Source organism: Schistocerca serialis, chromosome 6 (genome assembly GCF_023864345.2).
Source record: "Schistocerca serialis cubense isolate TAMUIC-IGC-003099 chromosome 6, iqSchSeri2.2, whole genome shotgun sequence".
In the NCBI taxonomy this organism is placed as follows: domain Eukaryota; kingdom Metazoa; phylum Arthropoda; class Insecta; order Orthoptera; family Acrididae; genus Schistocerca; species Schistocerca serialis.
The window spans coordinates 408,912,969-408,927,102 of NC_064643.1; the positions used below are offsets into that span (position 1 = coordinate 408,912,969).

General features: G+C 40.5%; 1 protein-coding gene across 1 annotated transcript in view; it reads left to right on the forward strand.

The window, feature by feature from the left end:
* The window catches only part of LOC126484229 (anillin-like), a 107,036-nt gene that overhangs the window by 66,846 nt on the left and 26,056 nt on the right, over positions 1 to 14,134 (forward strand). Inside the window, exon 10 of the mRNA XM_050107644.1 lies at positions 11,561 to 11,694. Within this exon, the coding sequence (XP_049963601.1) occupies positions 11,561 to 11,694 (134 nt within the window). The remainder of the gene's footprint in view (positions 1 to 11,560; positions 11,695 to 14,134) is intronic.

Genomic DNA, 14,134 nt, shown 5'->3' on the forward strand with positions numbered 1-14,134 from the left:
AGCAGCATAAGTTGACTATTAACCCTTGAGCAGGTGCACCTGTGTAGTAAGTGCGCCATCCACAAATAACATTGTATTGTACTGTTCCATTATTGCTTTATAATTGAGTGTCCATATCTATTCCTCCAATATTACTGTACCTCACAGAGTGCTAAACAGTACTGTCATGCAGACAAGAAACTGTGGTAGTATACAATAAACAGAAAGCCAGGTGAGAAAAAAATTTATAATCTGTGCAAGAAAATGACACAGATTCGAAGCTAGTGGTGCAGTCCCACAATGAGGCCATTGTTTAAGAGATAATTAGCAATTCAATATGTAATTGGCTGGGTTCTTATGCAAATGTGCTGATTAATACATAGAGTGGGTCATTACTGTGAGGCAACAGTCATACCCAGCAATAGTGATATAATGAAAGTTTATTTTATTAGTGTTTAATTAAATAGTGATTTAGCTCATATGATCTAAGTTTATTTTATCATCGTTTTAGAAAACTAAGGTTAAACTGTGATTTTGCTCATACATGTTTACCTCAGTAACACAAAAACAGCTATCTTTAAATGTGTACAAAGTATGCCACACTCCAGCTTGTGTTATAAAAAATGGTGCACCTGCTCCAGGGTTAAAGACAGGCTTATGCTTTTATGCCCCAATTGGCAGTACCTGGTTAGAACCTAACTCACATGAAAAATTTTTTGAATCTCTGTTAGAGTGGGAATTCTACCTTCCCTAATACAATGTGTTTTGGCAGTTTACATAAACACCTGCACAAAAAGAGTAGCTCAACATAGAAAACAATATTAAGATAAGTCTCCATTAACCCAGATTCTTAATCACAAAACACTATTCAGTTATTAACAGTCCTCTATGCACTGACTGACTGACTGATTTGTTTACACATCATGTTCTTAAGTGTGTGTTTTTACTATTTCAGAACAAGGCCTTTGCTCAGAAGTTTAAATACTTTAGCAATCTTCTCTCTTTCAATGAGCCTGTCTTCAGCTCAGTGCCTGTTCTAAATGCTGAGCAGCAGACTATCCTTTCCACATTGTGGTTATCCTGTCCTGAGCCATTTTTAGATGCTTAGGAACTTCCTATATGGAGCCTCATCCAGTGAACACCTGTTTATCACTACTTCTGGTACACACAAGTCATATTTATTTGTTTGTGTATTTAAGGGTTAAGGTGTTAGCAATGAACAAATTATAAGCTAGTTCCAATTATTTTCCTAGTTGGTATTCTCCTGGCATGGATTTGTTTGGGCATTTTATCAATAGACTTTCCAGCCAGTATCCCAGTTTTTAAGAGTCCTCCAACATATCAAGTAATTTATTTATGTAATTCAAGAACAGAAGTAAGCCAACCACTGAATGATACAGGACACCATATTTAATGCTTCCCTCTCTGAATTTAAACTACTTTCTGTTGTATATGCTAGTGAATGTATGTTTTCTGTTGTTAAGATAGACTCCATTCATGAAAAGTGAATGTCTGTACTGCCATGTCACTTCAATCTGCCTGCTACTTTTATGATACTCACAAATGAAAAGCCTTGGCAGTATTACAGAAAATGTCAACTACATAATTTCTCTTGTTCAATTCTATTTGAACAGAGTTTGATAAAATTACATATTCCTTTTTTCACAGAGAAGCCATTATGGGTTCCAAACTGGATGGTTGAATAGTCTGTTGTAAGTCACCTTCCCAAAAGTGAGTGGAAGGAAAATGGAAATGAAATTCTGGATGTGATTATTCATATTCAAAATCTACTGACCACAAGATCCATTTATTAACATCATAAATGAAATTCTTCCTATAGTATGTAGTACTGCATAAAGAGGCTAGAACTTAATGAAGCACACTGCAAGGATCAGAGATTCAAAATATGTACCAGAGGGGCTGCAAGCAGAAATCATTCACACTGGATGTATGCACAAGTTTAGCCATTCTAAGTTAGCTGACTGATGCACCACAAAACCTAGAGTGCATGGAAGAGTATCAGAGGATTACCCACAGATGGATAGTAGAATCAAACACCAACACACAGAATCATTAATCGGGAGAAATTTTCCACATATACACATGGTCACCATACTTCTAAAAGAATGAGCTCAAGCAGTTGCTCATATAACATTCCAGCAGCATACATATTCAGGTCACATCATTGGCTGATTGCCAAAAATCACTTAGATTGTGTAAATTTACAAACACTGAAATAATTTAGAATAAAAATTCATTAAGCTCAGGGGAAAAAGATGTACTGATTGTGTATAACCATGACAAAACAGATTTGAACTTTATGGCACATAGTTGGCTGATGGTCAAAACCCAATCACACATCACAAAGGAAGCACCACTAAAAGTAGGAAAATGGTACATAAAATGCAATTTGCAGATAGCAGGAAATGGAAACTGAATGCAAGTAATATCCTCACCTTTGCAAAACAGAGTGCCACAAGATACCAAGTTTAATGGCTATTCTAAGTGATGCATTACCTTCTCAAAGAAATATTCAGGTTAGCTGAAATCACAAAACAAAATAATTTAACAAAATCCTTTTTCCATGATGCCAGAGTATGTTTGTCTTTTACCAGGTCCCAACAAGCAGTGCTGAGTTCCTTGTTCAGAGCCTGCATTTACCTTTGGCAAGTCGAGGAGGGTGGAGGGGGCAGGGAGGAGCGGAGGGGAGAACCATTGTCAAACTAGGCATTTGGGCCTAGTGAAATGGGACATCTGCTCCCTGTGATGACCAGTGTCTAATTCTACTTCAAACTGTCTAAAGATTAGATTGGCACCACAAGCCTACAACTCAACAAAAACATCTGAATACATTGGATTGAATTTCAAATCGCTAGTCTCTTTCCAATTATGCACACCCATACACACATCAGGAAACAATGTACAGGAAAGCAGACAGCATAAAAATAAATTAATAACTCAGGCTTACTCTCCTTTACCAGAGATTGTGTGAGTGATGTTACAATGAAACAACAAAAAACAGAGAAAGTAGTCACTGTCAGCATGCTTAGGCACAAGTTGGGCTTAACTTTTATGAACGTGGTTCTTACTGACTTGTTTCACTTAGTTCATCAACTGCTTGTAAAGGTACCAAGTCTACTTTAAATTCTAGTACTTCAGCTGAAACACCATTGTAACCAGAATGGTTAATGGCTCTTAGTCATATAATGATTTTATGATCTGTGTAATGGATGATTTAACAAAATTTGTTGCAAGCCATCATTGTGCACCAGGAACATAATGAGAATGATGAGACATGGAATTGCTACAATCTGAGTTCTCTTTGTAGAGTCTGTGAAGAATTTACTGTGAAAGGCAAACTACTACTCCATTATTTTGCAAACTGCAACAGCTGTTCCAGTTTCATTATTCTGATTCACAAATTATCATATTGTTACATTATTCTTTTTTCTTTTCTCCTTGATTTTTCTCTTCTTGGTTTAATCAAGAAATTAGTGTCTTAATTTCTCTCTGAAATACTTTGTTCCAGAAAAACATGTAATGGTTTACAATCTGATTTTCTTTTATGAGCAAGGTATAAACAGATACTAACTTTTAATGTCGGTCAGTTTCTACTCTCAGTATTTATGTAGCTGTTGCCTTCATTGTCCATACTCTGAGTTCACCTCTGGCAATCCATACAGATCTCTGCTGCATTATCAGGACTTCTGCTGACTAATTCTGTCCATTACACATTCCCTAAGAAGTGCTGTGAACCACAATAAAACAAGAAGCACAAAAAACATGTAAGATTTGGTCTTGGATTTTCAGCTACTGTTGGAAAGAATTAAAAGAATTTAGTAGCTGTTTATTTAAATTCAGTGTGTCTCACTGCTGCTGTGATCTTGGAGTTCAGTATCATTTGCCCTACTGAAGTAATTCATCTTGTGCCTACTAATGCTTGTAATTGTCCTTCACCTATTCTTGGAAATGTAATTGCATAGTGCAGTGCTCCTGCCTTTTTGATGATATACTGAAGAATTTTGCAATACTAATGTCATGTATTTTTAACTCTAATTATTGAAAGAGCTCTCTTCTTAGTAAAAGATCTTATATTGCATATATTCTCACCCTTTATCTCCATTGTCACTGTAATTGTCACTTCCCCATTGTAGAGGAAAACTGGATTCATAGTGTTAGAATATTTTAAGAGAATGATTAAATTTCTCATGTATCATGTCCTTTGTTAAATTTCCTCCCATTTTTCATGCCATGAATTTACCCTGAATAATGGAACTGAGTAGCCACATCCTCTTCCTCAAATTACACACACAGGAATGCAATGCTAACATGAATCCATCTAGGTGGATCTGATCAATTTCTATGGCTTACAAATAATAATCAGTTATGTGTGGCACATTTGTACAAATACTGCCAGATTTTTTAAAATTTTCTTTGGTGATGTGAGACGCTTACTGCTCTTTCTTCACAAGGTTGTTATGTTTTGGTAAGAGGGTCAATATGTCTTAGGTTGTTGCCCTTTGTGCTGTTGAAGATACTGTTTTCTGTTTCTTCATTGATTGATTGCTGAGAAGTCACCTCAAAAATTTTTGAAATCATAGAGACTGATCAGATAGTATCCTGGCTATTATGAGTGTTTCTAGAAACTAGTTGTGCAAGTAATCCCCCTGAAGCCCTGCATTTTCATGTATGACAGAACAGCTTGTCTTATTACTCAGAGTGAGACAATCTTCACATCTGAGTGTGCAGCATTCACACCCATGTGCTTGATGTCATCATCAATTGATAGTTAACTTTAAAGTACTAACTATTCCCAGAACGCCCAACAAACACTATACGATCTTCTTTACCAAGGTCTTTGCTCATAGACCCTAAATCACAGGTAACATCACTGAGCCTTGCAGTTGGTATGCAACGCTAGCCATCTGCTATTCCCTTCCCAGGGAGTTTTGTACTAGTTCACACATTCCCCTCTAATGACTGCTCTCTTGCAGAAAGTCTGTATTGGTTTTTGAACCCTCTGATTAGTGTTGTGATTGACTAAAGTGTACAATCAATATGAAGAGAGTGCAAGCACTGGTTCATGAATAGCTGTGATATAAAAACTAGATTTTTCTTTGTATTGTATGATATGACTTAAGTTCTTATGCTCTTTGGTAATTACTATGGTGTGCGATGGATGAGTATTCTATGTACAGCCAGTAAATACAATCAAGTGTTGACTGCTATCATAGTTGTGTGTATCATAAGTTGATGCTGAATTCCGCTAAAGTGGTGACCTCATACTGAACAATATGGAGCATTCTCTTCAATCATGCACACAACACAATGTAGTGCCACAAATCACCGTCTGCAAGCAACACCATGCCAGACAGCTGCTCAGAGTATCAGCACAGGCTCAAGCAATGGCAACAAGAACTAAAACATAAAATATTTACCTTTCTGGCCTACAAGAGCACAACTTCAGTCAACAAAAGTGGAGACCATTTTTTGATTACATGGCCTAGTCTCTGATAAGGAACAGTTTACATTGATTATATCACAGTTGGAGTTAAATGTGATCGAACAACTAAACAGTGTTTTACATCGACAATCTTATTCTGTGTTTAAAGAAGCTGTAGTCCAGTGTTCTGTGCTATTGTCAGTATAAAAGTTACAAAAAATTATTGAGAGTGAAGCATGTGCCAGTGATTCCCCATCCCAAGTACTTTGCTCATTATGTGCAATGGTGAGTAACAAACTGCTACTGGAACAGTCTTTAAAAATTTTCTGGCTTCAAAGATTTCTACAAGACATGGGGTTCTTTGTGCTTTTACATATCTCTCCCTTGACAAATTGGAACACAAAGTGGATGCAGTCATGATTGCATGCACAGATAACACACAATGTGCCACTGTGAATGAGGTTATGGTGGGAGACCCAGAACCATGCATTGTGACCATAGCTGCAGCAGGAAAACCCAATGTGCATACTGCAGCAGCACAGATTCAAGGCTTACAGGCAGAGCCATTTATGGGGCAGTTGATGAAGAAATTAGCCAGACTAAATGAAAGGCTAATGGGCATGCTCACAATGATGGGGTTCCAGGTAAGAACAATCAGTAACACAGAAAGTGGTGTTGGTACCACAGGCATTTTATCAATACAGTGAGGCAGTGCACAAACCCCTGCCCATACCCAAATGGGAGTGACAGGTGGCAATAGGTGTGCACACTCATCAGGATTTATAGCTGTGCCTAAAAGGCAGAAAACATGCAATGGTATCAGCTGTTATGGACTCCACTTGATTATATATCAAAGACAGAAAGTCTGGTGCACATTACCTAGAATACATAGGTTGAGAAATCGGTGTTTGAATGACTCTTGCAAAAACGAAGATGTTCCTTTTATCACAGCTGCCAACTTTTCTACAATCAGGACATATGAGAAGAAAAAACTAACTCTAAACTGAGTGACAACTTCTGCCCTACATGGACATTTGACATTGCTGAAGTGACTGGGCCAATTTTAGGAGTTGATTTTCTCTGACTTTTTCAATAGGCCAGATTTAGTGCATTGGTGCTCAGTGCAAATACCTCTTTCCCAAACTCATGACAACATCAGAATGCAAACTGCATGACTCCACCACTTTTGGCCAAGAGATGATGCCTCCCCACATCTTCTGCATTGATTACATGAGAGGAAAAATCACTATTGCTAGAATGTAGAGTACACATGTGTGTTATGCAAGAAGACACCAGACACACATTTACATGAAATACTTGGGCACTTGGAGCTGAGGCAGACCTACAAGGTACTTGAAACACAAATATCTCAGATACAAGGTCTGCTTCTGTGGAAAGGTCAACCACTTTTTAATTAAAAGATGAGAATGCTAAACTGTGAAGGAAAATTGCAAAAAGAGTTGGATTTCACATGTGAAAAACTATGGCTGTGCTGCACTGCTGTGGCCATAGATGGTGGCTGAGCTGCTTCCCCCTCTTCCTTCTCCAAGAGCACCTCTCCATTGGGCAATGACCTCAGCCATCACCTGCTGCATGAGCTTCCTGCACTGTTGGATCTGGTGCTGGCCAAGAGCAACAGAAGTCATTCCACTCAACATTTTATTAGGACGACAACAGCTCAGTCATGGTTTTCAGACTTTGGTACTTGTGTCCCTGTAAATTATCAGCAGCAAAACAGGAATTTGATAAAGTTATCACTGACAGAGCCATATTGATATCACAATTGCAAATAGTAAAGAAGAAAAACAGATCTTGGAGAATCTGCGAAGGCTACAGGGGTTTCTCCAGATCAGTATTTAGTGCCTCATGGAGCTGACTTTAATGGTAATCTAGAAGGTGTTTGTTGTTTCAGTGTTGTTGGCTGTTGACTGCACAAACTAGGCAGCATTTCAAGCACAAAGTCCTGAACAGCCTTCCATTTGTGTTCTGCCACATGGATGACACAATAGCATTCTCAAAAACTAATGAGAAGCACACTAAGTGTGTGTGTGGTTTGAGGTTTTCGGGCACTAAACAGCATGGTCATCAGTGCCCAAACGCATAGAAACAGGAACACAAGTGGTGAAGGGACAAAGCCGGACAGCAAACAAGGAGAATGGCTAAAAGACACAGACCTGATGCAGTTCCAAATCCTCACATACAGAGGCAAAACAAGAGGAGAAGAAACGCACTAAAAAAAGGAAAGGAAACGCAAGGAAAAGAGAACAGAAATCGAAGTGAAACAAGTAGGTAATCGTGACTGGCAGACCTCTTACCTAAAACCTGGCTGAGCCAGTCACCCAGCAGCACATTAAAATCCTCTCCCTAAAATCCAAGGCAACAAATTGGACAGAACACAAAACCGTAAGACCTTAACCACAGTCGTTGCGTCGTCTTGCAAGATAGAGGGCAAATCCGGTGGCAAGGAAACCACTGCCCTCTGGTCAGAGAATAAAAGACACTAAGCACCTGTATGCTTTATTCCAAACTAGAGTGCTATGGTGTTATGGTTAAGGAGGACAAATGTGTTTTTGCAAAAGAAGATGTAGGGTTCCTTGCCTACATTGTATCATACTATAGTATCTTGCCACTTCCCAAAAAGTGACCCATATTGTAAACATGACCACCTCCTTCTACATTTAAAGGCTTTAGGCATTTTTTGTGGATGTCATACTATTATAGAAGACACTTACCACATTTTCAGAGTTGCTAACTGGAAAAAACATATCCAGCTGCAGGAAGGTTTCATGCAGTCCTGAAGCTACATCTGCATAAAGTGAGCTATAAAAATTCATTGGTTATTGCTACACTGTTCGTACATCCTGTTTAGAATGCGCCAATCAATTTGTGGGCTGACACAAGTCAGACAGCATTGGGCATGGTGTTAAAGCATGTCACAGCAAAATGACAACCTCTGGCTTTCTTTCCCAAACCCTGTTGATACAGCAGAAACAATGGAGTGCATTTGACAGTAAACTCCTAACCATGTATCTACCTGTTAAAGATTTCTGACAATTCCTAGAGGGTCTGGTACGGTATTTACAGTTTTCACAGACCATAAACTCCGGACTTTCATATTCCAAGATATTACTGATCTCAACTCACCATGTCAGATTTGACAAGCAGAATTCATTGCCCAAGTTTCCTCAGATGTGCAACACATTGCGGGCCAGGATTACATTGTGGCTGACTGCTTGTCACACAACTGTGTGACATTTACTGTCATTAACTGGGCTGAAGTAGCAGCAGAACACAATATGGACAACTTCCTTCAGCAGCATTGGGCTGATCCTGCATTGACAGGCCTTTGCCTTGAGCACCTGCCAACAACATAAGACAAGGGATTTGGTGCAACACTTGAGGAACCAAATTATATCCATTTATCCCAGCAAAGTGGTGACACCTGGTGTTGGAGACCTTTCATAATGTAGTACAACTGGGAATAAGAGCTACTGCTAAGTTAATACTAGACAGAGTTGTTTGGCTGGGAGTACAGAAGATTGCCATCAATGGGTTCAATGTTGCAAGTGATCTCAAGGTTGTAAGATCTCTTGCCACAACTTTACTCTGGTGGATGACTTCCCCTCCCCTTCAGGGAGAGTCTCGTATTTGGATATTGTATGTCCTCTTCCCCCTTCAGAAGGCTTTTGCTTTCTAGTTACCATGATAGATAATTCAACAGGTGGCCCAAGGCTGTCTCAGTACTGGATATTTCAGCAGTGTCAGTGCAGACACATACAAACTACAAACTACCATCTTGCCAGCAACAGGATGGTAGAGCATATGCACCACCCACTGAAAGCTGCCTTGGCCTGTTGTGCAGAATCCTGGCTGACAGCACTACAATCAGTACTTCTAGGCCTCCTCACACTAATTAAAGATGACTCAGAGTGTTCCTCTGCCCAATTAGACTGTGGAGAGCAAGTGAAGATACTGGGTAGTTTTTCTCACACTCTTCTCTTTGTCTATTGGTCAGGGAATATGCCATATTTTTACACACCCTACATACTCGTGTGCAACTCAAACCTACCGATCTGTCATGCACAGAGACAAAAAATTTTCTCCCAGGAAGACTTGTTCAAATTGGAGGTTGTTTGGATAAAAGACAACACTGCTGGACCTCCTTTCCCCTCCATGTATGTGATTTTTTAAGGCCATTGACAGGGGTGACAAAACATTTCTGGTTGAAAAAACGTTAAACAAGACACAGTGTCAATTGACCACCTCAAGCCAGAACATGACGAAGACTGACCAGATGAACCGTGTAATGAAAGAGCCCAGCTGTTATATTCCCCTTATGACTTGTCAGAGAAAGATACTCACATTCATCTTCTTGAACACATGAAGAACCTGATTGTGTTTATCTGGTCTGGCAGATAAGTGCCTTGTTGATACCTCATCGTTTGAGGAGGGGGCAGCTCTCTAGCTGAGAGTCTAACAGACCATGTGAGTAAACACATTACACACATGAACTGCTAAGCTACAGCTCTCCCAAAAGGAAGAGCTGACGTGGTGGACTAAAATGGACAATCGATATGGAATTAGTGAAAGCAATGATTCATGAACAGCTGTGATATAAAAACTAGATTATCTTCATATAGGACAATATGACTTGCATTCTTTGGTAATTACTGTGGTGTTGTTTCCTATTGTGTGTGTTAGATGAGTATTCTGTATGTAGTAACTAAATACAATAAAGTGTTGACTGCTATCATAGTCATATGTATTACAAGTGGATGCTGAAATACCTAATGTATTAGCCTTAATTTGCTCTTTTTCTCTCTGCATTGTCCTTAGGTAGACTGTTTACTCTGGTCCACAGTCTCCACTGAAGTAAAACTGTTCTAGTTGCCTAAACTGAAGCTAGCAGACATGAAGCATTTCTTGAACCTTTTGCCTGATGTGGCAGCTTTAACCAGTTGATTCATGTCGCCTATTTCTGATTGCCAACTGCAGTTCCTTAATGCACTAATTCTGCATGCTGCCAGATTAGCATAAAGTTTAAACATCAGTTGCTCTTTCATCATAATCATGGAGCATTAAGCATTACAGTGCTAAAAGCTACGCCTATCTCCATCCAAATTGGTTGCTTCACCTCATCCAATATGAAAAAAGTGTAGGCAGTTGTTACTGTCAACCACTTCTCCCTACTCTGTGGCAGTTTTCACACTTGGCCCATTGTGATGACATTCTTTTGCACTATACAGGTTATTTAATGAAAACTGTTCAGTGAAGAAACTATTTTTATGAATTTCTGGTGTTTTATTTAATTAAATGTGACTGATATATGATAAATATATATTATAATTCAGATTGCCTCTACAGCTGAATGGTTAGCATCTTGGACCTGGTTTTTTTTTTTTTTTAGGTAGGAAGGCCTGGTTTATATAGTTTAGGTGCCACTCTATCAAAGGGTGAGCAATGATTAAGTTGTATTTCCTGCCAAAGTACAAAGTGAACAAAATCTCTAGTAAGTATGGTATGGAAAGTTCTGCCTGAACGTAAATGTACAAATTATATAAATTGAAGGTGGATGGGGACAAAGGGGAAGAGGAAGGGACTAATATCAGCTCCATCAGGGCTTTATGTGTAATCAGTGGCTGTAAGTGAAATTCTTGTCAGATCAGGGCTGTAACCCAGGGTCTCCTTCTTACTAGGCAATTACCCTCCCTCCCCACCCCCTTACCCTCCTTCCCCACCCCATTACCCTCCTTCCCCGCCCCCTTACCCTCCTTCCCCACCCCATTACCCTCCTTCCCCGCCCCCACCCCATTACCCTCCTTCCCCGCCCCCACCCCATTACCCTCCTTCCCCGCCCCCACCCCCTTACCATCCTTCCCCGCCCCCACCCCCTTGCCATCCTTCCCCGCCCCCACCCCCTTACCATCCTTCCCCGCCCCCACCCCCTTACCATCCTTCCCCGCCCCCACCCCCTTACCCTCCTCCTCCTCGCCCCCACCCCCTTACATTCCTCCTCCTCGCCCCCCACCCCCTTACCCTCCTTCCCTGCCCCCACCCCCTTACCCTCTGTTTCTGGCCCCCCTGTTGTTGTTGTTGTTGTGTTACTTTATCATTGCCATCATTACTATTGTTTTGCAGGATCCAGTTGGGAAAATTGATCTCAGCAAATGTTTGACAAAAACCATTGGTTCAGTAAGCAGGAGTCAGTGTGCTCGACCAAGAACTTTCGTCATAGAGACAAGCACACAAGACACTATATCTACTGCCATGAGGTATGCTATTGATATAAAGTTTCATCACATTGATACGAGAGAGAATAACACAGATACTTATTACTACATTCATGGTTATCTGGTTACTAATTCTGTTTCAGAAGTTGGTTTTCCTGCCTTGTAACAGTCATTTTTCTCTCTAGGTATAATTTTTTACATGGATGTAGCTTTATAATAGGACACTGGAAACAAATAGAACTCTCTGAAACGTGAAATATGACAGTCACAGAGACATGACATTCTTGAGGTTCTCACAGTAAGGACCACTTAACAAGGGGTCAGTGGGGTAGAACGAAAATGTTCATGATGCCTCAGACACATGTGCATTTGTCATAAAGTGAAGATGCTACCTTCTCTTGCTTGCTGGTGCCTGACCAGCTAACATGTTTCTCTCCTACTCTCCCAAGACAGCCCTTACATTTTAGCCTTAGTGGTCACTCTCCAGGCAGTGATTGCTTCCCTAAATGCCAAAGATGTATAACTCTTTTTATGGAATAACCTTCCAGGGCTCAATTTTGGAAACTGACACTTTCATATTGTCACAGAGGAAGCTGAGTAGCACTGTCACTGTGGTGTAGCAGTTATGATACTAGACTGTTGCATGGAGGGTCATGAGTTCAAAACTCACCTGAACTGTACAATTTTAATTTATATATTCAGTTTGAGGACATTCTAGAAGTAGCCACAAATATCAAGAATCATTGTGCTGGAATGTTCTGTAACTGTATATGTATGTGTTCTGGCCGGAGGCAGTTCGCTCCGCATTCTTGTATGTGCAAGTGCTGCATAAACCTTCGTTAAGTGATTTTAGTGTTCATCATTCATCTAATTACACCTTCTTCTACGTGACATTATTCTGGTGGAGACGCTGGGTATTGGAACTTGTGATAGCATACACTACCAATGACACAGTGGCTCCCATCAGGCCACGACAGAGCCACTGTTCACGTGGCGAGAAACCAAAGTTTGAGCCCTATTCAACAGATTTCAATCTATCGGAGACAGAAGAAGAAGAAGAAGAAGAAGAGAATGTTACGATGGCAGCAACTGTGTGCCAATGCATGAGACATCCTTCTGGGTTCTCTGGTGACAATGGTCAAGATCCAAACAAGTGGCTGAAGGTATATGAGTGTATAGCCAAATGTAACAAATGGGATAACACCGTGTGTTTGGCTAATGTATTTTTCTACTTGGAGGGCACTGCCAAGCATTGGTATGAGGACAACGAGGAGAAGTTCACACACTGGGAAGTATTCCAGACAGGACAGAGCAAGTATTTCGGCAACACATGACAACAGAAGTGCAAGGCTGAAAATAAATTAAAGTGTAGGGCACAGTGTCCAGGAGAAACTAAAGCATCCTACATTCAAGACGTCTTGGAGCTGTGTAAAATAGTGGATCTTACAATGGAGGAGGAAGGTAAGGTTGCATATCTCATGAAGGGTGTTGCTGAGGACATGTATCAAGCCCTACTCCTGGAGGAGGTTGTGACAGCAGACGACTTCATAAAATAGTGCCAGTATATCAAGACAAAGCATCAAAAAAGAATTAATTGAAAGAACTTTGAACGGCTTCCAAATGTTGTATCAATGTCTGTGATGGAGGAAGAAACAGATTTCACAGATGTTCTTCATCAGATAGTGCGAGAGGAAGTTCAGAAGGCACTTGGATTGCACAGAGAGCAAAAAACCGGGACACTTCAAGAGGTCATAGGGGAGGAAGTGGAACAGTCATTGAACCCAATCTCTCATCTTTCATTTCCATTTAAAATGGTGAAAAAGTCAAGACCCAGGCAAAGTTACATTCCTACAATGCCGCACGGGCACCAAGGAAGATTGACATCTGGAGGTCTCAGGATAACCAACCAATATATTTCATTTCCACTGTGAATAACCAGGACATGTCGTGCGCTATTGTCACAAAAGGCGGCGGATGTTTGATGATGCCCATGCCAGAAGACACCAGACTGATCTTAACCGACGCGCCAACTTTGGGATGACAAAGATGAACAAGATGATGTGGGTGCAGGACAACCTAGGTCACAATTGCCACAGGCTAGCCACTGGAGAGGACACTCCCTAACATGCCGATCAGGATCTCCATCACCATTTAGAAGCTCTAGCCTATCACCTAGCCACCACAACCTGGAAAACTAAAGGGTGCTACCTCCCTTGGAAGTGAGGCCGCTGAAGAGAAAACTCCTCTGCTGTTGACCCCTACAAAATTGATAGGTAACTACGTTGATATCATCATGGATGGCTGACCAGCCCAAGCTCTTGTAGACTCTGGAGCATCATATTCAGTCATTTTGGGGAAGTACCATCACCAGTTGCAGAAAACTATATTCATTGACAACAAAACATCTCTGGTGAAGGTGGCTAATGGAGAATATGTAAAACCTACAGGAAGATGGGTCATTTGTGTTGGTATAAGTGGCCAT